General features: G+C 38.3%; 1 protein-coding gene across 3 annotated transcripts; it reads left to right on the forward strand.

Moving 5' to 3' along the window:
- The first annotated feature begins 579 nt into the window (after nucleotides 1-579).
- On the forward strand, nucleotides 580-26,087 carry MEP1B (meprin A subunit beta). 3 transcript variants are annotated; one of them, XM_030266138.4, is made up of 15 exons: nucleotides 580-685; nucleotides 5,383-5,401; nucleotides 5,587-5,637; nucleotides 5,736-5,779; nucleotides 6,780-6,852; nucleotides 7,785-7,902; nucleotides 11,741-11,919; nucleotides 13,369-13,587; nucleotides 16,673-16,825; nucleotides 17,561-17,776; nucleotides 20,039-20,506; nucleotides 21,991-22,173; nucleotides 22,606-22,870; nucleotides 24,535-24,736; nucleotides 25,702-26,087. In XM_030266138.4, exons 1-15 carry the CDS (start codon nucleotides 623-625, stop codon nucleotides 25,717-25,719), a joined length of 2,271 nt encoding a protein of 756 aa, XP_030121998.4. In that variant the 5' UTR covers nucleotides 580-622; the 3' UTR covers nucleotides 25,720-26,087. The 3 variants fall into 3 exon arrangements, with proteins under 3 accessions (XP_030121998.4, XP_072780692.1, XP_072780693.1); XM_072924591.1 differs by lacking the exons at nucleotides 580-685; nucleotides 5,383-5,401; nucleotides 5,587-5,637 and adding an exon at nucleotides 6,479-6,637 and having other exon boundaries at nucleotides 5,649-5,779; XM_072924592.1 differs by lacking the exons at nucleotides 580-685; nucleotides 5,383-5,401; nucleotides 5,587-5,637 and having other exon boundaries at nucleotides 5,649-5,779; nucleotides 6,780-6,878.
- Nucleotides 26,088-27,540: the final 1,453 nt, after the last annotated feature.

Consider the following 27,540-nt stretch of genomic DNA (forward strand, 5'->3'; position numbering starts at 1 on the left):
TCAAAAAATGTACAATTATTAATATATTCATGTCTTGCCAAGAGTCTTGCTAGTTTTCTGTTGTTCAAAAGGTTTTAGTGTCAGCTTTATTCTCTGAATCAGAGAATGACTGAGGTGGGAAGACACCTCTGGGGATCTCCTAGTTCATTCCCATGCAGTTGTGCTGCAAGGTTACCTGCAGCAGGTCACTCAGATCTTTGTCTGGTTGTGTTTTGATTGTCATCAAGGAGACTCCAGAACTTCTCTAGGCAACTTGTCCCAGTGCTTAACACAATGAGAAGGTTTTTTTTCCCCTTAAATTTAGATGTAGTTTCCTGTGTTTCAGTGTGTCTTTCCCCTATATTTCCTTTTTTCTTATTTCTATTTCACCCTGTATTTCAATTTCTCTCCAACACTATTTCTCACAGCAGTTCTTAAATATAATTAAAATGTTTCTGTTAGTTATTGCAATACACTAATAATGGACTTACTTGACAGTGATGTGCTTACTCGACAAGAAAACCATAGGTAAGGTGAGTTAATTGTTGTTGAGAGGACAAAGGTTCTGATTTATTATATTTACTATCTTAAATACCAACTTGGTGTAAAATTCTGTCCACACAACTGTAGACTGGAGAACAACATGAACTTGTTTTCTGTGCCTGGGCTTCTAACCTGTCTTTTTTTTCAGGTGGTCTGGAGTCTGGTAAGGAAACAAAGAATATATATTCTTTATCTGACTGAGAAAACAATGCAGCTTAAGATGAGCTTGAGGGGAAAATACTTAATTATTATTTTCCAGAATCAATATAATTCTGTTATTGTCTGCATGGGAGAGATAAATGACTTGTGTTTCCTGCTTCCTTGGGGTCTTAGTGTTGTTATTTTTCATAGATTTGGCTATACATGGAAAGAGATTACCTTGTGTTCTCCAGCTAAGCAAAATGTCCACTAGTATTAAAAGTTACCCGAACAAGTCTGAGGTTAAAATCCAGAAATGAAATTTATTTCAGTTGTCCATGTCTGAATGTTTTGGCTTTTGGGGGGCGATTTTGGGGTTTGGTTGGTTGGTTTTGGTTTTGGGTGTTTTTTGTTTTTTGTTTTTTGTGTGTTTTTTTGGTTTTGGTTTATTTGGGTTGTGTTTGGTTTTTTTTCATTTTGGTTTGGTTTGTTTTTGTTTTTTTTTTTTTGCTACAACACAATATAATTGTTATTGGAATTTATGCCTTTTTAGCCACTGGATATACTTGGAAATGACTGCTTCCTGTTCCTCCAATCCAGCTGAAATATTTCAGGTCAAAAAGTGACAGCTGAGAATTTAATATTACCTGCCTTTTTTAGTGAAATGTAGCATTTTGCTCATGTTGGGAGGCTTTGCTGTAGAGTTCAGGTAACAAAAATCGAAAGGTTCGTGAAAGTTTGTTTCAGTTGTTCATTACTTCAGGGTAATCTAGAGAGTAAGGCATTACTTTTTATGACACTATGTAAGTGCAATAACATTATTGAAGTTACTCAACGTAACTACCTATGGCAGCCTTATATTCTTCCTCTCCACTGACCCATGCTCAGACATCTCCTTAAATTAAGCTCTCAGCCTCACAATCCAAACTTTCCCATGGTCCCTATCACCCCAATCCCATCCTTCCCTACTATTCACACTACCTGTGCCTCTGCCCTAGTTTTTTGGAAACTCAAACCTCAGTCTTGTTTAGATTCCACTGCAGGCTCTGTTAAAGCCTATAGTAGGTGATACAAGGTATTACTAAGATCCAGAAGTTACCTGACATCAAACTGATTCCCAAAAACCAGCTCTTGTGTGAGAGAGGGGCTTCTCACCACCAGGGCTAATTATTTCATTTCCATGTGTTCTGTGGCCAGGAAGAGCTAATTTCAAATTTCTGGATGCTAATACTAAAATAATACAGTCTGGAAAAATCACTGGTAAGTTAAGTGTCTCATTGAAACTAGACAAGTATATTCCATCTGAATAGATGTCCAGGCTAGTTGAGGTAGATCATCCTACAGTGATGCCGGGGCATCATGATGGTGCCATAGATATTCTTGGATCATAAGAATTATCCATTTGTTTCTTGATTGATTACTGAGTGAGTCCCTTTACCTGATTTTTACATGATTATAGTAGATGAGATGTTTCCCACTTGTCCAAGACACACTTGAAGTTTTTGTCAGTTAAATGTGCTCTCACAAGCGGTTTAACCAACCATTACAATGTCTTAACTGACATGTTGTCTATGTCCAAAATTAGATTTTGCTATTAAAAATGATCAGAAATTTGCGTATGTGAATTAGATTAGACTAAATTAGATTCCTCTTTGGGCCACTTCAGCTAACACAACCTTCCTTTGCATGAGACTATGAACTGTGTATTTGTTTTGTGTTTACAATACTTTCACAGCCTAGAAATTGCATCATATATTTTGTTAGTCTGTATTGAGACAAAAGTCACTTCCATGTGAACAAGTGATACTTGTATGCAGAGGTGCAGCTTTTGAAACAGAGTATTTTGCTGTTGAGATTCACAGGACGAAAGACCTAGTTTTGTTTGGAACACAGTGGAAAGATGTGATAGAAGGGATTCTGTCAATATTAAACATTCAGTAGCAGTTTTCAGACACTGACGACCAGCCTGGATTTCACTGAGTTGCTGTATTTGGTATTCATTGTCATGGACTCACATTTTGATTTGTGCACCAAAAATACCACTGTGCTTAGCTAGTGATCTCAGTTTGTGAGCTTTTGCTGCTGCTAGAAGAGCTTTTCCAGGAGTTACTCAGTTTGTACCTTTAGGACAGTTATACTTTCTGATTAATAGATATGTGTACATTGTAGTTTACAGTTATTGGAACTGCGGAAAATTTTTACTCACCATTAATTGTTATAAGGGGATGCAGGATATATGGGTGTGACTCTTTTCCATCAATAATTTTTTTACATAAAATGCAATAATGTGATTTTATTTTTTTAATATTGCAAATGTTACTGGTAATTTTTTTTTCTTCCAAGAAATTTGTGTGAGTGGGCGTTTAAAAGCAAATTAAGCCTTTAAAATGTGTGTTGCACACTTTGCCCATGTACTTGCAACTTGTTTTACAAGCTGCACCCTAATTTCAAAACTTGAATATATAAATACTGTTTTATGCACAGTGATAATGAATTGTCTTATGCAGTGATAACAAAGTGCAATAGTATGATATATATGCAATGAAACTTCAACATGTAGGAGGAGTCTGTTGACATTTCAGATGTATGGATGGTTTGTCTGAACAAGATATTTGCAGTTATTAAGCTGTGTGTGTATACAATTGCGGGGTTTTCTTTCTAAAATCCCCATCCTTATTCCTCATGTATCAACGTAAACCTAAATGATGCCAGTTAATTTTGAAATGTGAGATCAATATCAATCCTTCAGCATTTGCATCAATCCTTGGGCATTTGCATCTGCCCAACTCTGAAACCAGTTTTTCAATGGAGTCAGACAGTTTTCCACAATGATACTGGGTTTTTAAGAGTCACCACGCTTAAAACCTGACAAATTAAAAAACTTCTGAAAATGCAAAGTGCTGAAGTGGGGCTGTTTGAGAACAAATTCAGTCAGGAAACAGATTCTACTCAGTGTTTTCTGTAACTGACCCTTCAAGGGAAGTTAGACTGACCTTGGTCAGGGTCAGGTTGAGACTGGACAAAGACATATGTGAGTGATAGTTTGATTAAAAGCAGAAAAAGGAGGCAGGAGAAGTTCATTAAAAACTTTGGCTGTTTATAGAACAGCTAGCTACTAAATGTTTGCTATGCCAGCTGATACCAATTAGGAATTATGTTTCTTAAAGATAAAAATTATAGCCTTCACTTGGTTTGGCAAAAAATGGTCTTCATCTCTTAGGCAATGAGTTTAAGTGATCAAAATCTGACAAAACCTGTGAAGCAACACCTTGAGTGAATTTTAGTTCAGGTGAATCATAGAATGAGATTTTTGGCCTTTGTATTTACAATATTTTTTCTGCCATTTGCTGAAGTTTTTAAAAGACAGTACTTTCAGATTAAAAATCAATCTTCCATTATGAAGCTAAAATGAGACATCCTGACAACTTCAGAGCTTTCTTTCTGAACCTTGACATTTCACGGGAGGTAGGATTTTTTTTCTGTGTTTGGTTAAAATTTTTATATGGAGTCAGTTCTAGGGCTCAAGTTGTTTCCCTCAAAATTGTTCCCATCATTATGTGTTGAAACTTAGGTCTAGAAGAACATGTGCATTTGAATCTCTCCTGAATATTCTGGCCATAGTGTTGTCTTACACATTGTACAGATATTAGAGATTACTACAATTAATGTTCCTAGGGACTGCATGGACTTGATCTTTGCTGGTTTTCAGCATTCTGATTTTATGTTGTTCATTACTTCTAGTGGAAGTTGCAGATGCTTATCACGCTAGAAAAAGAAGTCCTACATGCAAAGCTACATGTACAGAAAAGAAATTATTTATATGGAGAAAGAAACACAGGGGGGAAACTGTGGTTAAAAAAAAAAAAAGTAAAAATCACACATTTTTTTCCAGAATTGTTGTCACATTTATTTTAGAATATAAAGATGTTTTTTATCTTCAGTTTGTGAGCTTCTATTTAAACACACAAATACAAGACACCAGGATTGATTGCTTAGAATGGCTGTTCATGATTTTACTCACTATGTGAGAAATAGTCATGTAGTTATGTCAAGTATGTCCAAAGTAGTCCAAAAATGAAGTGTCCAGGTAAATAAAAGAATTACGATTAGATTCTATAGGCATGTCATGGCAATGAAATTGTTCTATGTATATCTCATCATATGTCACTTTATCTCATTATGGTCTGTGGATTCTCCATGTTGCAAAGGGAGGGTTTGAGTTGTTATTACTCAGGTAAATGCAGTCCAGATAGGGCACTGAACTGGGGCTGAAGTGACCTGGGCTGTGTACCCAGTCCTTCAAAGCCTCACTGGGTAACACCAGACCACTCATTCTCTCCCCCCCATCTTCACATTTGTGATGGGAATTTCAGCATCACTTCCATAGAAATAATAGACTCCTTTTATTCCCATTTGTGAAGGACAACTTAGTACTACCTGAGTTGTGAGAAAAAGTATCTGTGAAACCTCTACAGAAGCAGTACTGGTGAATTACTTGTTGGGCACCCTGAGGTGGGGAGGGCACAAAGCTGCCAGACAAGCAAATACAGATTTCCAGTCAAATGAGGAGGCAGTGGGTGCAGTCAGTCCAACACAAAGCCATGTGCTAAGTGCTGTCGATTGAGCTTGAATCACATCTCTAATACTGTTGAGAAAGTAATGCGAGCTGCATTTCATTATCTGCCTTTCTAATAATATCTTTTTTTTCTTTCCCCTCCCCAGCCTGCTCCAGAGACAACTGGTGAGTTCTGTTTAGAGATCTATTTGTATGCATGGGAGGCAGTCAACAAAACCAGCTGCTCATAAACATCGCTAGGACAGACACAGATTTATAATTACTGTTATTGTTATTGCATTAATTTTCACACTTCATAAAGAAAACAGCAAGGGCTAATGTCCTACCTCACTTGTCTTTTTATTTTTCAGAAATAGACATAGATGGAGGAATTGATCAGGACATCTTTGACATAAATGAAGGTTTTTCAAAATTCAGTCTCAATTTTTTTTCTATAATTTTCATTATAGTAGTCATAGATCAATATAATAACCAAATGTTATTCTCCTCTTCCCTTTAGCTTTAGGACTAGACCTCTTTGAAGGAGACATCAAACTTCCTGGGGTGAGTTCAAATAAAAATATAAAGCTAAAAATGAGTCATTGACTTAAATATAAAGTATCACTGGCATGGAAATAATAGATGCATCCTGCTCTTACAAACAATAAATGCTGTTTATGTAACAATAAACTGAAGATGATGGGGGATGGAATTCTACAAAATGTCATAGACAGTGAAGGAGTCAACAGCATTTGCAGAAACATTATCCAGCATGAGATCTCATCAGTGATTAAACCAATATTATTAGCTTCTTGTTTCCTTTTTTACGTTGTCACTTTTAAGAGATTAGGCAGCACTGATCATCATCCAGGCAGGTTTGTATAAAAAGAATTCTTTGTTTATCTGCACAATATTTATTCTGAGCCAGTTAAATTTACTGAGCAGCACTGCAAAACATTCCTCTTGTAAGTAGATTTACTAAAACAAATGAAAAATTTAGATCTCTAATACCACATTTTAGGGCATCTGGTCAGCATCCTTATCTGATCAATGAATAAAAAAATTACATTTACATCTCAAAAATATCTAGTAGGAAACCCCCATAGTGTCTTGCACTCTGAAAGTAGTCCCAAAATAGTGTTTTACTCTCCTTTTTGGGAGATATGCTGAATATACCTCTTGAAGCAAGGACAGCACTTGCTAAAGGCACAGAAACAAATTCTTGCATTATGAAAAATCACAAAACTATTAATCTCTGTACAGTTTTCAGGACTTTAGATCTTAAGGCTTTCCATATGAGCAGAAGCTCTCGTGCACATGCATCAAAAACTTGGGAAATTTCTACAGAGAAAATGCAGCAGAAGTTGGAGACACCAGTGGAAGGACATGAAGTGATTTCAAACCCAGATCTCAGACCTCTGAGTAATCTTGCAAGATTTTTGAGCTTATTGTTTTCCTTTATGTCTTACTTGGAATTGTAGGTTTGCTTTAGCACTATTGTAGTCCCTGATGCTAGATTCCTTTTTACTGAGGACTGCATGCCTGTTTTCTTTCTTGGATACAGGAACGAAACTCCATCATTGGTGACAACTATCGATGGCCCCATGTTGTCCCGTATGTCCTTGAGGACAGCCTGGGTACAGTATTGCCCTTCACCATGTCTGTATGTTGTGTTGATTGAACTGTTCAGCACAGCTTGATAAAGCTCCTGTGGTGTCCTTTCCTCATCTAGAGAGGCCATTTCCCACAGCAGGAGTGGGGCTGAGTGTGCATAAAAGGGATTTATAATCTTGGTATCAGAGCTGGCTCTCACCTCCTTTCTTGAATTATTACCCTGCTACAGCCCAGCAAATTCTTTTGGTTTTGAAATCTTGTGTCTAAGACATGAAACTCTACAAAGCTGAGGTGAAAAGAGGGCACGGAAGATACTTTAAAGGACAGGAAGTTTACCTGGCCATTTATATAATTTACAGCAGTGAGGGCAAAATGGCATTCTGACAGAGAGCTTGCAATGGCACATTGCCGAGTCCCCTAATGTGAGTCAGAGACACACCATAATTTGACTCCATCCTTTAAGTCTTTGTGTCGAAACTATGCAAGTTGCTTAGAGGAGATAAAACAGAGTATTTGAATTTTTCAGATATATTCTGAAAAATTCAAGTGCTGGAGAAATTCAGTGAGGGATCTGTAGCCTGGATTCCGTATAAAGTAAAATATGAAGTCTTCATTTCCTATCTATTTAATACTTGTTTACATAAATCTCAAAAAATATATGAAAGAATCTACAAAATTAAACCCCCATACAGTATCCTTCTGTATACTCATCATGTCATATTTGATACATAAGTACCAAAGAAAAATTACAGAGGAGCAAAACAAGAGCAAGATACAGCGTTGCAATACCCTAATTTATGTTTTTTAGGTCCCCACTTGGGTCTTAATCCAGCAAAGATCTGTTTATTTTGATCAAAGATTGCTGGAGCAAGAGCCACCCTTGGGACTTGCTCCATATGGGTAATAGTAAAAATCTTTCAGTTCTATATTGACAAGAACATTGGTTGCTTTGCAGAAATGAATGCTAAGGGAGTCATCCTCAAGGCATTTGAACAGTATCGACTGAAAACATGTATTGACTTCAAACCTTGGGAAGGGGAGAAGAATTACATATCTGTGTTCAAAGGAAGTGGGTAAGAGAAGCGATGCAAAATAATTTTCATTATGTTTGCTTTCAGACTATTCTCATGGCCTAAAACTCATATATCTGGTTATAATTTTACATTTTTGTTGTCTCCATTTTCCCAGTCTTTGTTAAACTACTACAGTTTCCAAAAGAGGTATTACCATAGTGGTAATGAACAATTTCTACTGATATTTATCTTGAGTAGAAGAAGAAATCAGGTCTTATAAGAGGTATTTTACTAGACGTGGTAAAAGATATCAGAAACAAAGCAATTATGTTCTTGACTGATGTTTGGATATATGGAATATCACTTCAGCTGGTCATTCCTAGTATACCTTGGCTTATAGAGGAAAAGAAAAACCAAGGAGAAATATAATAGTTCTCACTGTGGGGCAATAATTTGTTTGAATGTAACAATGGAATTGCACTTGAACAACACCACATGAGCATTCAGATAAAAGAGCAATATTTTAAATTTCTGTACAGCACTGAGATAGTCTGCTGATATTTTACTTTATTTACCTCTTTTGATAAATAGTCTTGCTATTTTATCTTACATCTTACAAAATAAGACTACAGTAAAGAAGTCAAAATTATCCCAATTTCTTCCCTTCTAAGACATTCTCTGTCAAAACAGTGCAACAAGAACAAATATATTTTTCACTCTGTGCTGAACCATTTATCTTATAGAAAAGGAGAACAGGGAGAGCTTGATAGCCTGGTGAGGAAATTTGCTTTCAGAAATTCATTTCCTGATATGAGAATGCATTCATAAATGGGAAAAGATTTTCTGATAATAAAAATGTTTCTCTTTCCCTTTGGCTTGTTCTGAGATATTTGTATCAGATAATTGTTTCAAAATTTCTTTGCTGTCTGGATCTTTGTATTTGCTCCTGTTCATGCTGTACACATGACACTGAAATTCAGCTCTAAAAGATGTATAATTGGAGACTCAGGGAGCAATGCATTTCCCTGTGGTAATGACTCCGTCTTTTTGAGCTAAATGGAAAATTCATGCAGCTGAATTTGTAATCCTTCATCCCCTAAAGTAGGCATTGAATTTGCTAATAATTGTACCTGAAAAAGAACCACAATATTTAGCCTATGGCAAGTAGGAGGCCTCTGTGCAATGTTTCATTTATATGTCTATTAAAAATAGATGAGTCATAGTGATGAAGAAGATGAATCCTTCTAGTTGGATAACATATCTTGCCCTCACTGCCTGGTGTGTGGCTTGCCCTGAAGTGTTTCCATCACCTTAGCTGACACATCCACAGCAGAACTTTTTGAAAGATTGGAGATAAATGGTGCAGTCTCCTGAAAAGGTCCATCCAGTTTCAGTGAGTCATCTTGAGTTGTACCAAGAAATCAGGACTGACCCTGAATGAACTGCTTTCATTTCAAGCAATTTCTTACTTCTGGTGTAATGGGTGTAAGCTGGGTAAAACAACCCATTTTTGCTCTGTTGTTCCTAATATTTTGGAGCCTTTAAAATCAATTAGGACTCTTCTATCTGCTGACTAAAGACCTCAGCCCAGAGGGTACAGTGCAGAGAGGCACACAAAGTTCCTGGCAACATAACATTTCACCACTTGAAGTAAAGGCTGATAAATAACATATTTGCCTTTCTGATCTTGGCTTGCATCTATAAGAGAGAGGAATGTGGGGGGAACTTTTTTGTCAAAAGGATTTGAAGTAAGCCATAAAGTTCTGATCTGGATTACCCTTTTGAATTCAAATGAGGCCAGCCACAAAAGAAGCCAGCTGTCTTTTGTTGTATTGACTGCCCTGTGTAAAAATACATTTGTAGTCTCTGGTGTATGTACAGAGTATATCAAGGCCCTATACAAGGAGCCCTCTCCCTGTACACATTCTTCATCTATCATTAACCTTGGCTACTACTAGTATTATGTTAACTCCTGCCTGTGTGCTGAGCAAAACACATGAGGTATGTAATTGTGAATTACAGAAATGCAGGGTAATCAGGTGTGACAGGATATTAATCAAATGATTAATAGACCAGGGAAGACGAATAGTATTTCCACATGGAAAATCAGGTTTTCATGGAGCATTCCTGGGGCCACTTCAGCTCTTTGCCACTGTTGCACATGGCAAAGGGAATCCATGCAGGAGTAGATTGAAACAGATCCCTGGCTCTCCGGCTTGGTGCCGGTAAGTCAGAGTGTCTGTGAGCTGATGTTGGTGATCTGTGATACTGTGGGAACAAAATTAGTAGCAGGACATTAGTATAAAATGTGCCTGAAATAAGTGGCACCACTGCAACTGATGGCATGTGTCTATTTACAACCCCAAAAGGGGGATGGTGGGATTAGTCAGAGCAAGTGCTCCCCTGTTCCTCCAGCCTCTGATAGCAATGCAGAAGCATTGAGTCACAGGCAGTACCGCTCTCACACACCTGGGGAAAGCTGAGATTTTCCTCACCTTTCTCCCCTCCAGAAGCCACTGCTGACACAGGATTCTATGTGCCCATTGCTCTGGAGTGCCATGTCCCACTCACCTAACTTTATTCTCGGTGCAGGGTGGCACAGACAGTGTGTATGCTCCCTCTGTGGCTGTTGACTGACAGTGTTGTAGGCATTTGACAGACCAAAGGCAAGGGGCAGCTGCACCTACTGTCATTTGAATGTTATTTTTCCAAGTGTCTTGGATGTGCCTGCTGTAGGCTGCTGTGCACTGTGCAGCAGCTGTGAAGCCAGAGGTGGCTTTTGTAGGAGGTGGACCCAGGCCTGTGATGGACTTCTTCTGCTCAACACAAGAATCACTATGAGGCCTTGTTCAGGGAAAGACCTTGAAATAATGGATGCTACGTGTGCTCCTTAACGGGTCTCGTGTTGTGATTTTAATGAGTAATCAATAGGCAAGGCCTGTGTTGCTCTGTGGAAAATGAAATACTGGGGAATATGTTGCACTAATAAGTCACGGAGTTTGAAAGCACATGGTGTGCTTGTATTTTTAAATTTCTGGGGTGATAGGACTGCAAATCCTATGGCATATTTTGTGCCCGATTAATTTTATGTACTTCATTGGGTAAGTATTGATTTATATGCTACATAAAATATCAATTTAAATGTAGCTCTCTGTGCCTGCTAGTTTGTGGACATGGGGTGCCATTTTATTGGCCTGTGCAGATAACTCACTAAATTCTTTCACCCTTTAATAAAAACTTGCAGCACAGCTGCAGTTTTGCTCTTGGGAGTGTGTGAAAGCAACAAGTGCTCTAGCACAGCAGCTCACAGACAGCCAGAAAGAAAAGAGCCTGTGAAAAGTACTGTCAAAACCATCAACCTGTCAGAAGGTAAACACAGCATGCAGAGGCACACCTTGCCTAGCAGCCACAGTCCCATGCAAAGTAAAAGGCCAAACAGTACAGAGAAAGGCAGAGGAGAGAATGTTCATGAACACACTTCTCCTTATGAGAAGGACATGCTCAAAGTGTGCTCACAATCACATATTGTGGTCTAGCTGAAAATTGTTAATTTGCAGTAACTTAATTTCTCTAAATTATGTGCCCACAACACTTTCTGCAACTTTTGATGTTGCAGAAATCATCATCAGAATTAGAATTCTTTTGTCACAAATAGATCAACATTTTTCTTCTAATGGAGCCAGAGACGAGCACCTTCTTTTTCATCGAAACGGAGCTAAGTGTGAGAGGAAAGGGTATGATAAAGAACAGATCAATGGAAAACTGCTCTCTGTAACAAACTGTGACTTCAATGCTCAGGTTAAAAATATACTTATTGAATAGACTGGTTTTGAGGTTTGCATGGCATGGGGATGGTGTGTATCTCACAGAGCCCTCTCCCATTTTATGTCACTGCCAGCTGCTGGTCCTCAGTGGGAAACAGGCAAATGGGCTTGCAGCAACTCTCCATTGGAGCCAGCTGTGACAGGATTGGGACAATCCAGCATGAATTCCTGCACGCCCTGGGATTCTGGCATGAGCAGTCTCGGTCTGACCGGGATGACTATGTCAGCATCATCTGGGACAGGATTCAGTCCGGTCAGTCACTCCTCTGCTTTTCCTCTCAAACTCTGGTGTTAGCAGTTTAGCTGTGGGACATCCTTTCCAGGCATCTTTTGGTGGTCATGCTATTGTCTCGCCTGGACTTACTTTTCAAAGCCAGCATATCAATAAATTAAATATAAAGGGACATCTACTTGAATCACAAATTCTCACATTTGTTGCTGCTGTTGCAATTGCTTGTGCCACGATAGTTTCCGAAGCTCTAATTGGAGATCTGAATCCTGTTATGCCACATGTTGTACCACGGGCAGCAGAAGAGGATAATTTAGTTTTTAAAAATGAATTCTCTAAAAGCACACTTACTCTAGAAGCCCTTAATTAAATAAAAATAATAAACCCCCCATGCCCAACACCCAGTCTGAAAAATCCAGTGTGACCAAAACCAGTAGAAAATCTCCAGTGAAAACACTGGTCCTTCTCTTTCTGCCTATCTGCTACACCTGATGCCAGCAGCAGACCTGAGAGAACAGAGTGTGCACAACTTGAGCAGGCAGGAGAGACTTTTCAGGGTCTGTGTCACGCCAGCAATTACTTCAGAAATGCAGCTTGTGAATTGTAAGTGTTGGTATGTTTTGCACAATCCTGAGAGATGGCACAGAATTCCTCAAGACTTTGCTCCGTCTCTGCCTCTTTAGCTTGTCCTCATCCTCTGTTACTTTCAGGCTGTTCAAAAACAAAATTATATATGCAGACTTGATGTTTTTCTAACATAGATACACACAGAAGACTGAAAAACAGGATAATGATTAAATCTAATGCATTCTTATTTAGTCGTGATCAATAGTCAGGTACACATGCAATTATATATTACCGAAAATTACTTAGACATTATATTTTGCTGACTCTTCAGTGACAAGCTCCACTATTGTGAGACATTCAAAACTGCTGCATTTTTTTTACACTGACCAGAATATAGTTCTGTATTTTGACTGATTTAAATTCTGACTCCCTATTGGGTAGTAAGCAACTGGTTTTTTGCTCATACTCCAGAAAACATGTGTAAAGCTAAATTCTGGAAGTTTATCTGATGACAACTCTAAATTGTTTATTGTTACCTAAAATGGCTAGTAATTGAGCATCAGAGACTATACATTAGAAACAGTTGCAAATTGCAGTAATTTGAGTACTGAAACACTCTCTCCACTCTTGGGTATCAAAAGCCCATCAAAGTTAACAAGAAGTTCCACAGGAAATAGTTTTTTGGTATCAAAGATTTTGCTTCATCCAGCAGAAGTCATCAGTGGCTGAAAGAGGAAAGTAAATAGGCCTAGACTGGAAATAAAACTGTTTTACAGAGCTAGTACAAGTAAATTACTTCAAAAAATGTTTTGAGATGTGAAAGATTCTCTGTCACTGCAAGTCTTTACATTAAAATTTGATTCTCTTGAGCCACAGACAATCTTTCCTTTCAATTTTGCCATTTAGGTAAAGGACATAATTTCAATAAATATGATGATAAAAAATCAGACTTCCTGAATGTTCCCTATGACTACAATTCTGTGATGCACTACAGCAAGACTGCATTCAGGAATGGAACTGAGCCCACCATCATCACCAACATACCAGAATTCATTGATGTCATAGGACAGCGAATGGGTTTCAGTGAGTACGACCTCCAGAAACTGAACCGGCTGTACAACTGCAGTAAGTTTCTCCATTTATTTTATATTATTTGAAAGAATAATTTGAAATAAATGAGGGTGATACATACATGCTGGACCTATCCAGACACAAAGGAAAGAGATACTAACATATTTAGAGAATAGAATTGAGTTAAAAATGCCAGAAATAATGGTACAGCTAGAAATAACATCCCTCCTGCAGAAATACTGCTGAGTAGCAGAGGTTTCTGTGCAATTTTATCTGACCTTTAGTTAAAAACCAGCTTTGCTCAGCAGCTGACTTTTGTTCATCCCTTGGGTGGCTGTTTAAAATGTGTGCTTCTGCACAAAGCCTTTTGTTTTTTCCCTGTATTATTCCACAGCTGATGCTCAGACACTGCACAGAAATGAGCATCTTTGCTGTGGCTGTCATACCTACCCCAATTTCATGGAATCTGTGAGACAGATTCATGCCTATTCATATATACCCTATGCATGCAAATAGGGTAACAGATGCCATTCTGAATAAAATGCAAGCTTTCTAAATTTTCATGTTTAGTTTCAAACCAGGTCTCTTACAAAAGTGGTCAAAAGAATTATTTTGCGCAGGTGGGGTTCATTTTGCAAAGCTGAATGAAAGTAAGAGACAGAGAAATCTAGAGAAGTCAATTATCAAGTTGGAATATAATTCTGTAATTGTTGCTGCATTCAGTGTGCCCTGGCACTCAGAAGAAAACTTTTACAATATCCAAGTAGTGAGTCCTGGTTTATAAGTATATTTTAAGCCTTATTATACAGATTCCTTAAACAATTATCAAACTGGTTTATTAAAATGGTGCAGTTTTTTGAGTGTAAAATTCTGATGAAAATATTTTTATTAATGTAGGTCTAAATTGTATACACACATGCAGCCTTAGCTTCTAGCACTCACTACACAGTCAATTAGGCATTATAAAAGTGCTTACAGCTAAGGATGTCTTTCACATGGGATGGGGTCCTTCTTCCTCTCCATTAATCTTATCTATTTTCCATCATTCTCGTGCATTAAGGAAATACTTCATGCCATTTTAACTTATTCTTAACCCATAGGCACATTCCCCAAATGAAAAAAGCCCCAGGCCTGCTGAAATCAGAGACAAAACTTCCACCACCTTCAGTGCAATCAGGACTTGCCCTACTCCCCAGTCCATCTCTTGGCTTCATGTGATGTGTATAGTGTAGATGATATTTGCAGAGACATGAATATTGTCAGATCACCCACCTGTGCCAGGGAGAATGGTGCTTCACAGCTCCCAGCCCTCACCCACACAAAAGATTACTTCATTTGCTGAACATGATTTAAGGAAATGTTTAAGCTAAATTTCTGCTAGAGGCCCATGTGGACAGGAAATTGCATTAAAAATGTAAATCTTCATTCCTAAATTGAAGAAAACAACCCACAGCATAAGAAATACTGACTGATAGTTTAGTGCTGCTCCAATCTGGAATTCACTGCTGTCTTTCAGGCCATATGATAACAGTAGGTTTCAGTCTGCTTTCCTCTTGGAGCATACTGCTTGACAGAACTGACCATGAGGTTTCCCTCAGCCTCTGGAACTTAGGACTTGGCACTCATTGCCCCCTGTATTTTCTTCCAAGTTCAGTCTTTAACTACATACAAAGCAAGTATCTGGCTTTTGGTGCAGATGGAATTCACAATCTGCCTCGCTCATTGTCCCTTCACCTGTTTGAGGACTGAATCTCAGAAATACATCATAATCTACTGAGTCTTGATTTTCTGTCCTCCTGGCATTCAGGTCAACTCTCCATGCCAGCCAGCACTTTATACTTAAGGTCATTCAGTTACTTCCTTCCTGTTTGGCCAAATCAATTTCATCTTTTGTTTTGTATTTTGATTTCAAAAGAGTTCTTTCACCTAATAATTCCCCATTATTCTTACCTTCTTTCTCCAGCAGTCAGCATAACATTTGCTGTGAAAACCTTTTCTTAGATCTTACAACATTGTACTGAACTGTATATTAAAAAATATCTGCCATACACTTCTGACTACCTTGCAGCCTCTAGAGGGTTTTTAGCTTTCTGTGAGGACAGCACAAAATATCTCATCAGTAGAACTGAATTTGGCAGCAGTTCATACTTAAGTGCTTCCCAGAGCTGCAACTTAAGTGAAGCATTTGATATGTTATTGGGGTTGAGTTTTGTGGTACTCAAGGCCTTTTTGTTATGCAATGAAACCTTTAAACCTTTGAGCCACAATATTTTATACATAGTTTAAAACGTATTTCATTAACTGAGGTGTTTTCAAATTATAGCTTGTATTACACATGAGTTCAGACATGGTATGATGGGAAACAAAAATAAGAACAGGGATAAACCTGGACCGTGCTATCTCTCACCTACCCAGAGTTTGCTTTAGACAGAGAAAATATGGTGTTCTCCCTCTCATATTTAACTGCACAGTCTTCCTTCACCTAATTTTTCAATTGTTAATTGAAAGATACGGTAAAATTTGTATGACAAGAAATATCCACTGGTCCCAAATATACATTTGGGACAAAAAAAAGTTTTTTTTTTTGTTTTGTTTGTTTGTTTTTGTTTTGTGTTTTTTTTGTTTTGTTTTGGTTTTTTTTTGTTTTGTTTTTTAAATTCAATGTTTGGCCAATCAAGATTTGTTTATTCCAGTCAAATAGCTTCTGCTCTTCTATGTTTCAAAATAAGCACTCCAGCTGATACATAAGTGAGTTTCTATCAAAATCTGTGGCCATGTGTGGACTGTCCCAAAGAAAGTAGAACAAAGAATGGGAAGTCTCAGGATCTTTTGACTATAATATGAAAGTATGTGGATTGGGTTGAAATTAGTAGTCCTTTAACAAAAAAAGACATGATATGATAATTAGCAGATGCCATCCTGTGTTTTCTGAGAGCCCAGAGTGTTCCTGACGACATCTTATTAATGTCAGGGTTAATCAGCAAGTGTTTTGAGTTCCTGTACATTGTATGTATGAATGCTAATCATCTGATTATGTGGTGTTTGCATTTAGTCTTTCTCTGCTCACAGCTTTGGACCTTCAGAATTAAAATGAGTTGTGTAATAGAGATTCACAATTTTTTTTTTTTTTTAATGTCAGCCTCTTCCCTAAGCTTCATGGACACATGCAGTTTTGAACTTGAAAATGTATGTGGCATGATTCAAAGTTCAGATGATAACAGTGACTGGCAGCGTTTGTCTCAGGTTCCAGCTGGGCCAAATACCGATCACACTAATATGGGAGAATGCAAAGGTATGAGAAAAAACCTCTTATCTTTCTGGGAAGTGTTTTCTGCAGAGGCAGTGTTTTATGCAGGGCTCCTTCAAGCTTGGCCTTATCTGCTTATTTTTTTACAAACTACAGTTTGTTTTTTAACTAAGCAGCATAGATCTACATACCTAGGGACATCATGTGATATGTTGATTTTCTGCTTATTTCAGAGGATCGAATGTCCTTATCTCTTTTGATAAGTTTTTTTTTTTTGTCTTAGTGCCACATGCTGTCATGAGAGTTATATAAAGTATTGAACCTGTGATACAGGCACACCAAATAGATTGCTGCTTTTCTGAATAATTGCTCAGTAAGTCCTTGGACAGGAATAGGATTTTGAAATGTGTATTATCAGGGCTGAGGTGAAAAATTAATTGACAATCTAGCTAGATGTATCTCGACCTGTCAGAATGGTCCAAGAGTTCAGGAATTTAAATCAGCCCTCCAGAGTGTCATCTGTGAGTTACTGGCACTGGGTAAAGAGTAAAAACCCATGGTTTGGGTACAATTTGCTAGAGAAAATGAAATTAGAAGAAAAGCTGCAAAGATAATAGTTGTAGCTCTGGAAAAGGTGAACAATTAAGAGTCCTCAGTCAGAGATTTGTTCCTGACTGTATCTTCTAGAGTTGTTACAATACAGCATTAAGAAACCCAATACACCAGGAAAATTCTGTTTTCTCTCCCCTCTACCGCTAATTTCTCGTTGACTTTTGGCAGATTCTGGCTACTTCATGCATTTTGACACCAGTGCTGGAGGAGAAGGTAGCACAGCTGTCCTGGAGAGCCGAATTCTGTATCCCAAAAGAGGTTTTCAGTGCTTACAATTCTATTTATATAACAGTGGTAATGAGAGTGACCAGCTGAATGTCTGGGTCAGGGAGTACACGTCTGCCAATCCAAATGGCACTCTGAGATTCATCAAGGAGATAAAAGGTATGGAATAAAATTGTGTTTTGTTTTAATCTATCCTCAGTATTTTTCAAAGTACTGAGGAAAATTATTGTGGCAAAGTCACTCATTTCGTAGTGCTGTTCTTTGGCTTCTTCTCTATCTATGTAATTGATTCGTTGCTGCTGAAATTATACCTGACAGATCCTCAGTCAGCTGCTTTCCTATAATATAATAAATTACCACAAATTTCAGACTCTTGTATTATCAAGATAGTTTTCTCGCCAAACTAGCTCAAATTCCATAAGCAATCATTTTAACTGTTCTAAAATTGCTGGTATCAATAGCAGCTGATGAAGTCGGAATATTAGAGTAAATTACAATTAATAAGAAAGTATAATAAAGAAATGGAAAGCATAAGTACCCTGGAATATCTAAGTTAAAAAAAATAAATAAAATTTAAATTACTTAACTGAAATATATGAGCAACAGATCATGATTTGAGTTGTAGTTTGAAGAAGATTAAATTCTTGTGGTTTTAGGAGCCTGTGGCCTACAGAATGATCAGTTGAGGTCAGCTAATGGACAAGAGCTCTTTAAGCTAGAATTGCCAAAGTCACCTTGGGATTAAATTGCTTTCTCAAATATTTAACTATTAGATGGTCTCCATTTCACCTACACCAAGTTCAGAAGGATATGATCAAGTTATTTTACTAAATAGGTATCATTTCTGTCTCTTTTTGCCCCTTTAGGCTCAGCTACTGACAGTGCCTGTTTTTTTTTCTTTTCTTCATTTCTATGGCTTCACTGTCTGTGCCCTCTGAGCTAACAGGCATCCTTAACGTAAGAGTTGCTAAGGCAGATGTAGACTTCACATCAGTCTTAGCCCTCCAAACTCTTTCAAACACTACCTTGATGCCAAGATTAATTTCTCCAGACTTCAGCCTTCCTCACAAACACTTTTGTGTCTATTAGGCCCCATCTCCCATTCCTGCTTTCTCAAGTCTGTAATTTCCTTTGAAGTCTCTGATCTCATAAGCGTGTCCAAAGAAGAACCCTATTTTGACAATCTGTGGCAAAACTTTTAGGGATGGTTCAAGACCACTTTTCCCCCAAGCTGTTTCACTTCTCTCAAGTGAGAAGTTACCCTCACCAATGCACTCAATAACCTAGAATAACAGTGACACTACAGCCCCTTCCATCCATGGTCTGACATCCTCGATGAGCTGTTCATGGGTTTGCACTGAACTACTGTTCGAGAGGCTTAGCGACAATCCCTGAACACTTCCCACTGGTTTGTGGCAGCTGGGGATTTTTGAACTGCACATATTACATGTAAAAATCCTTTAGCTTATGCAGAAGGCAATTTCATGGAAAAAAGTTTTCTTCTTGTTTCTTGGTTAATTTTTTCCCTCCTAATTATAAGAGTAATGAAAAATGTCAAGAAATTAAGACATATTTGAGATCCATTGTGTTGTGCTTTGGATTGTTAGGAGAGTGATGCATGAGTCTGTTATCTGCTGTTCAATAAATGCAGCTGGTCTTCTGTACAGATGAACTAAAACCAAGCCACAAAAGAAACTGTTTTGGTGCACATAATTTAAAAAAGGATCTTCTACTTTCATTGACCTCACAAGGCCCCTTTGCAGAGGTCTTTGCTTTTGTGTACACTGCTCTTGGAGTCAAGTGGAATTTGCTAGTACAGGCACTTTTGGATGCGGCATCAAACTTGCAGTAAAGTTCTATTGCACGAAGCAGGTTTTGCAAATGACTGGCTTTAATTTGACCTTAGTACCATTAATCATGTGATGGGTGAATAGTGCTTCTGCATAGGCAAGCTTCCAGCAAACCATTTAAAGATACAAAAACAAATGAATGAATTAGTCTTGTAGTTCTAGGTTCCCAGAATCCTCTGGAGCATTTTTTGTTGAGGCATGTTGTTGTTCTGTTATTTGAATATAACTTGTTCTGAATTTTTTCTTTTTAACAATGCAGGTGAAACTCTTTTTGTGGATTTAATAATCACAACTCCTGGACTAATTTAATGAAATTTTATTTAAAAATGTAAAAGAAAAAGCAGTTTGAAAACCCATCAACAAGTGCTATTACGCATATTAATTCTGTTAAAATACTGTATTGAGCAAATATGATCTTGAACTGAAAAAGTAATTTCTACAGGAGAAATATTCCATCACACCAGTGTCAGTGGAATTGAAAAATTCTTACACAGTGTTGGTATGGGGTCCACAGACCTGTGCAGTGTTTGATTGCGCTACTGACTTAGAAATCTCTACCCTTGTATTTCAGGTTCACCTGAGACTTATTGGCAGCTCCATCATGTTTCTTTGAATGTCACGAGTAAATTCCGGGTTGTGTTTCAAGGCGTGAAAGGAAGTGGCTTGTCAAATGGAGGCCTCTCTATTGATGACATCAACTTGTCAGAAACTCAGTGTCCCCACCATGTCTGGCATATCAGAAATTTCACACAGCTCCTCAACACAAGTCCAGCAGGGAAAGGTGGGGCAGTATACAGCCCACCTTTTTACTCTAGTGAAGGATATGCTTTCCAGGTCAGCTTGTATGTAAATGGTACCATTGATAGCCCATTTAATTTAGGAATATACTTGTCCTTGATTTCTGGAGCAAACGATGATCAATTGAAATGGCCCTGTCCATGGCAACAAGGTACCATGATCCTGCTTGACCAGCATCCTGATATTCGTCAACAGATGTCAAACCAAAGAAGTATAACAACAGACCCTCTGAAGTTATCAGGTTAGTTAAAATCAAACATGTAAAACACAATCAAAAGACAAGGGGTCATATCTCCTCTTTGTATAAATTAATGCATATTTTTTAGCTTCTGGAATGTTTCATATGTTTGCAGCAAAAATAATATTGATCCATGGACAAGAAAAAAATTAAACCTACAAGCAAGTTAAGCTAGGACTCTGGATTTCAAAGCTGCATTAGCATAAGAAACAGGTGGATGATCTATTCCTAAAGTTTCTTTCATGTGCTCTGTGAGGAAACATATATTTCTGTTTTAACGAGAATGGAAGTTTTCCAGAAGTCATGAAAAGAAAAACACTGAATTAAAAATACAGGTGGTTTACACCAAATAAAACTGAAGCAACTATCAAACAAATCACAACCCTCCTTGTCAAAGGTACAGTGATGTCAGCACAAGAGATGGACAAAGTACTGATTCATATTATGTAATCTGTACTTGTTCAAGATGTGAGAAGATAAGGGCTATTGCCCACAATAACTTGGAAGTGTGACAGTTGAGGTAAAAAGTAACTCTAAGAAATGATAGGAATCTATACAGAGAGAGATATAAAAGAAAACACCCACATTCAGCATTGGATAAAGTTTGGATTTAAGCCATAATTACTTCCTTCTTTTTGCCAAAAGAAATCATCTCTGCCACTGAATTAGTTTTCTGGACTTTCAGACTAAAAAGGAAGGAAGGCACAAAACCATCCAATTCATATTATTATTTTAAAACCAGTATGTTTTACTTTGCATTTTCTGTGACACTGCCTCTATATGAAAACAAAGTGGTTAATCTAGAAAGAATTAATGTCCTCTTTGTAAATGAAAGACACGCCGCACATGCCCTCTATAGATATTTGTAAAAGCACATTTTCCTTGTGCTTTCTGCTGTTACAGCCACAGTGCCCTTTTCTTTCTCTGACCCTGTGTCTGTTTGCTCTCTGCCCTTGTTTATTCTTATATTGCAAATAGTCCACGATTCCCAAGGGAAGCCTTGTAATACACACTTTTTATCTAACCAGAGAGGTGTTGGAGCAGGGAGATCTTTCTCCCTCTGTCAGATTCTTTCATGGACAATCAGGCTCAGCTTTGAGCTTTAGAACAGGGTTTGGTGGACCAGGCATCAGTGATCTGTGGTCATTTAGGTTGCTCAAATATCTTGTGCCCCACATCTACTGCAGGAAATACTCTCTTTTGAGAAGTACTGCATTAACTCATGTTATAGATGTGTTACTTATCTTCTTGACCACCTCACTTTAACGAACTAAAAAGAAAATACAACAGGTTTTCAACTAGGTCTCAAACAACCTCACCTCCAGCAGGTTCTTTTCTCAGGACCTCAGGCTAAACCAAATCATTGAAGATCTCCATTGCTTTGTGCCTCTCATCAGTGGGGAATCTCAGGCAATTGAGATTTCTGCTGAGACACAAATCCAGAGCAGTCTCACATTCACATTCTTTTTTTCCTTTTTTCCCCCTAGGATCCTCATCACACTATATTTGGGATAGGCCAGATAAAGTAGGATCCGAAGCAACTTTTCCCAATGGAACTAAATACATGAGAGGTCCAGGAGTTGGAACAAGCGCATTTTTAACTCATGAGAGACTTAGAAGCCGCAACTTTATCAAAGAAGATGGTGTTTATATTCTTTTAACAATGGAAGGTATGTGAACACAGCTGATACGCTTCACAATGCAACAAACAGTGTCAGATACCAAGTCACTAGTGCTGTAGTTATACAGGATGTAATTTGCACTTGAGCAGTATTTGAATTATGCCTGTGTCTAAATTCAAATTGTATGTTTGAATAAATTTGTGAACAGGTACATACACAATGTAATTCCTTTATCTCATGTGAAGGTGTGTAAAACAATGCTAATCCTGTGCAAATTATTTTGAATATATTAATTTGAATAAAGCTATCTGTTTCTGAAAAAATTCTAGAGGACATTTCGAAAATACATCTTGCTCCTGAAAGGCAAAAAAAACTGTTTATCCATTATACCTCTGGAGAGGATTACTGCTCTTTGTTATTAGAAATTATCATTAGAATAGGAAGAAAAAACCCATTATTGTCTGTGGGTTCACCATGCAGATATATCGCATCTCCTGTCAACTCAGCCGAGCATTCTACCCCCTCTTGTTACGACTACAAGTGCCAGCACCACCAAACCTGGCCCTCGCCCCACTGCCACCACCAAGCCCCCCAGTGGCACTAAGACCACCACCACTGCATCCACCACCAGCACCACGGGCAGCACCACCCAGCCTGGAGAGCCAGAGGTTCCAGCCTTCTGCTCAGACAACCCCTGTGAAAACGACGGTGTCTGTGTCATGGTGAACAGAGCACCTACGTGCAGGTAACTGCCTTTGTTCACTCTCAAATGCAGTTTTAGGATGAGTAATGAAAGTTTCTAATGAAATAAATCTTTTCTCCCAACGAAAGACAGACTAGCTGATTAAGGTAAGTATTTGCAACTGCCCCTGTGAGACTGAACTTATGGCCAACTTGGGCAACAAAGCTCCTAACCTCAGCATTTGATCATTTTGAAGTCCTCTGCTTGACTTTCCTGTAAATTATATTTTAAATGTGTTTATTATTTTAAGTAATGTATTACTCCAAGTTTTATAATTCCCTATAGCAAAATGTAGAAGAGTTAAATAAATGTAATTGAAAGAAAAGAGCATTTATATAATTAGAGTAGATTTTCAATACTTATCATGTAGGAAGCAGTGTAGACATTATTTTAAAATTTGATTCAGAAATATAATACAGTGCAAATTATGACCATGAGTTACCAAAGTGTAGTCGCTTGCCTTTGAAACCAGCAGAGAAAGCTGAGGAATAAAAGATTGTTTGCCCTGCAAGAAGATTAATATCAACTTTTATTTAATTCTCTCTGGATTGCATTTATGTACCCTACCTGTCTGATTAGCATTGTTCCAGCTCTCAAATAAGCTCTGAGGCTGAAGACAGTAACCTTAGATACTGTTCCAGGGCAGGTAGACTGGGGGAGTGCTGTGAGGAAAACATAAAGGCCAAGAGCCACAGGAGTCAGGATGACTCATTAAGTGTTATATGTCCCCATTTAGGAACCTTTTAAAAAATAATTCTTGTGCAACTCATCAGAAGCAGGTCACAAATATGAGTAAATGTCAAGAAGTAGTTCCAAGAAGATAAAAATAAAAAATATGCTCAATCTTATGCCTCATTTCAACATTATGGGAAGAGAACATTTATTTTCTGACATATCTGGACTCTTTGAAGCTTTAGTGCCTTTGCGACCTACTTTCTGTCCTATAGAAATGTGTGACCAGCAGTCAGTTTCCGCCCCAATTTTCTGCTGGGAAATGGGCGGGAATGTGATATCTCTGTTTAAGCTGAATTACCTGGAATCTCCCCAGCAGGCAATATCTTTACAATGCACTGCAAACTTGTTTTCAGGGCTGTGCTAGTCCTGAATAAATGGCTTAGACAGGAGCTAGAAAATCAATACATAAGGAGTAACCAAGGTCAGAAAGATGGAGGTGAGTGTGCTGACTGTGGTGCTGGTAAGGTGATGGAATCAAACCCTGGAGGTTGTTTTCAGTCCTAAAACTGGATGGCTGCTGGGCTGTGAATTTCTTTTATTATCTGTGTGTTGGGTGAGGGCAAAGGCAGCTCTTACAAGTTCTTTAAATTTGAAAATTAAAAAAAAAAAAAAGAGAAGCTCCATAGATCAGCTGCAACCAAGCATTAAGGGGTCAAGAAGATCAAGAAGGCTTTTAGGATTTCTGGCAAAGGCTCTATGTGAAGGCACAACCTCTGAAACATCAGGAAGCTGAAAGAAACACATTTAGGTGTGTAAGGACAGTGGGCCACTCAGGCCACTCAAGATAACTTTAAAATAGAAGTCCATTTTAAGATAACTTCATTATGCTTTCAAATATAGAAATTGCACCACAGATGTCATTTTTCTGAAGTAGACCTTTTCACACTTTTAATCTTTAAGTGATAGTACATGTTTGTTCTTTTGCTTTCTAGATGTCCAGCAGGTGACAACTGGTGGTACATGGGAGAAAAGTGTGAAAGAAAAGGCTCAACTCAAGAAAATACTGTAATAGCTGTTTCTTCAACCATAACTGTGTTTGTTGTAATGCTAATTGTCACCATCACAACTGCAGTGTGCCTTAAAAAGAAATACAAACAAAGAAAGGAGAATAAGGAGAGTGTGACTCTAGAAGAAGTAAGTATCTTGCCTCTTTCAACAAATATACAGATACACACATATCTATATTCACTAAGAAGCAAACAATCAAGTTAACTAAGAAGTAAATGGGAAGATGTCACATTTTTGAAGCCTAAAGGCTACAGGTTAAGAATTAAAGAGCTCCTTTAAGTGACACTGATTTATCAAACATTACAAACCCACTTAATTAAAAACCTGTTCTCCTCTTCCACCCCCCTCCACTGTGTACCAATGACAGCCTACACTGAGTGGGATAGTGTGAGCAAAGGGGCTAATTTTCAATTTGTAATTAAACCATATTTTCTGCTCAGTAAATTTGTATTTCATCTATTACTGCCTATTCTAATAAAGATCCCCCCCTGGATATGGTGCTAAAAATGCATCCCAGGATGTCAAAACAAAAAGTGAATCTAAAAAATAATTTTCCACTTTCAAAGGCCATTTTTTATGCAAGGCATGAAGTAGCCGTGGAAATATTAACTTAAGGAAAGGTTGAGAAGACATCAGGTTAAAACTGTCTAGATGACAAGATCATAAATTCCATTACTGGATAGAAGCAGCATTTGGGCATGTTTTCACAGGAAATTTCATGCAGTCTGAGACACATGGACTCCTACTTTAAGTAGAGGCTTGTCTACTTAAAAGGCTTACTTAAGAAGCTTGTCGCAAGCGTGACATAGTTTAGAGGGACTCACAGGGCACAGGAGAAATTTTGTAAACAAACTGAAGAGGAATATCCTTCCAGAAAGCAGAGTTCCATTTTTAATTTTGTACTAATACTCTTTGTGTGATACCCCACTGAGTTGCAGTACTTCTGTACAGTGTCAGATACTTGACACTGCTACTTTATGACTGTCCAATAAAGAGTTTTGGTTTCTTTGCAAGTAATGCTCTTACATTATGCACATATTTTCCTTCCCTATACACTTTTAAGATGTGTTTGGTTTTTTCCCCTCACTTAGACTAAAACATCTTTCTGAAGATAATGCAAACAAGCATCAACGACACAAGATGAACATCACTGCAAAACCACAACTACGTCATCATTCTTTCTGTTCCTTTTATCTCAAGCATCATGATAAAAGTTTGTAAAGTCAGGAAAATAATTCATCATCTGGATAAAACACTGTGCTAAAGTCAGTGGAGTGTCTGACAGTGCTGTGTATTGTCATTCAATGGAGAAAAATGGAAATACATTGTGCAACATGGCTGCCTTGTCCTTCAAGTCTACCTAAACATGAAGAAAACATGAAAATGGCATCCTGGATTTCAGTCAACACAGGAAAGTCCAAGTTTGCTACATTATCATTGCATAGTTATCTATAATAAAGGGGAGCTGGACCCAGCAGTTCTCAGTCCTGCTGCAGCTGTCAGTCAGTAGTGTGAGAGTTTGTGAAGTGTGGGAGCATCTGGTTCATTATGTTATTTGGTTGTGATCTACTCACCATAAAAGAAATAACAAGTAATGAGGAAAGTAATAAATGAATCTCACAGACACACATTAATGAGGAAGTCACAGTAGAGATAATAATGAGGATCCAGAATGATTCAGCCACTGATTGATGGTCCATTAGAGGAACTACTCAGGCAGAACTCTCAAGAATGTCAACCTGAACAATTATTAACTAATAGGAAGGGGAAAATATGATTAACATTAGTGTTGGGGAAAAGTTGAGGCTGCTTGAGATATAGGCTATCAGAAAAGGCTTGTAGATTTATGTAAAATGGGGTGTTTAGAGGAAGAATCAAAAGATCCAAAGAAAAGTGGGGGAAAATGAGGCCAGAAACTGGAGAGATCCACCTGCAAAAGAGAGCCAGATGCCAATGGCCAGAGGAGACCACAGGTCTTAGGGTGCACGGGTCTAGATACTAGCACATGGAGGGACTTGCATGGAAGGGTCTTTGTGCCAGGAACTGGAGGGACTGTGGGCCACAGGGCTTGTAGATCTAAAGACGAGCAACTGAAGGGACTGGTATGTGTCTTTTGCATGTGTCTTGAAAGGTCCAGGTGCCAGCAGCAGCTGGAGGGATCAGGTTGCGTGTTGGTGTGTAAGAGGTCTAAGTGGAGAAATCTGGTTAATATTCTTCAGTGAATTTAATCCTCTTTGTGTGTGTGTGTGCATAATTCACTAGCAAACTTCAAGCTGGACTAGCTAGTGAGTTGGAAGAAACATTTCCACATCTGGAGGACTCAAACATCACACTGCCCTTTCTGGCAAGAAGAAAGTGAGTCGTGTACCAGTTGTACTGCCAGAACTTCCAAGCATGGATATTTAACAGGTTTAGAGGTCATGCTAACATTTAAGGGGACTGTGCATGTTTGAGTGTGTTTCTGGATGTGGAGAATGAGGGCACACATTTTTTTAACCAGAGAACCAGCATTCTGATTTTCTGGAGGAGAGGAAGAGAACAGGGCTTTGTGTCCTTCTCTGAGTTTGGGTAGCATTAGAGAGGGGTTGTGCAGCCCGTGCTGCTCTGTGTGTGTGTGCAGCAGCCTGAACCACCAGCCACTTCAGAGACCCCTGTGTGTGTGTGTCAGTGTGTCTTGGGCACAGCCTTGTTGCCAGCCAGACCCTGGGAGCAGCAGCCAAATCCTTAGGACTGGGATGCAGAGATCACCTGGGACCATTCCTGGCTGGACATGTTGGCTGGGGAGCTGGATCCTGGGTCTGGGAGATTCAGTGGCTTCCTTGAAGCCCTGACAAATAGAGCTATGATTCAGTAGGATTTAGAGAAATAAGTAAGCATGGAAATGAAAGGGCCAGAGGAAGCAAGATGTCCCTCCCTAAGGACACTTAGCA

Source organism: Taeniopygia guttata, chromosome 2 (assembly GCF_048771995.1).
Source record: "Taeniopygia guttata chromosome 2, bTaeGut7.mat, whole genome shotgun sequence".
Taxonomy (NCBI): Eukaryota; Metazoa; Chordata; class Aves; order Passeriformes; family Estrildidae; genus Taeniopygia; species Taeniopygia guttata.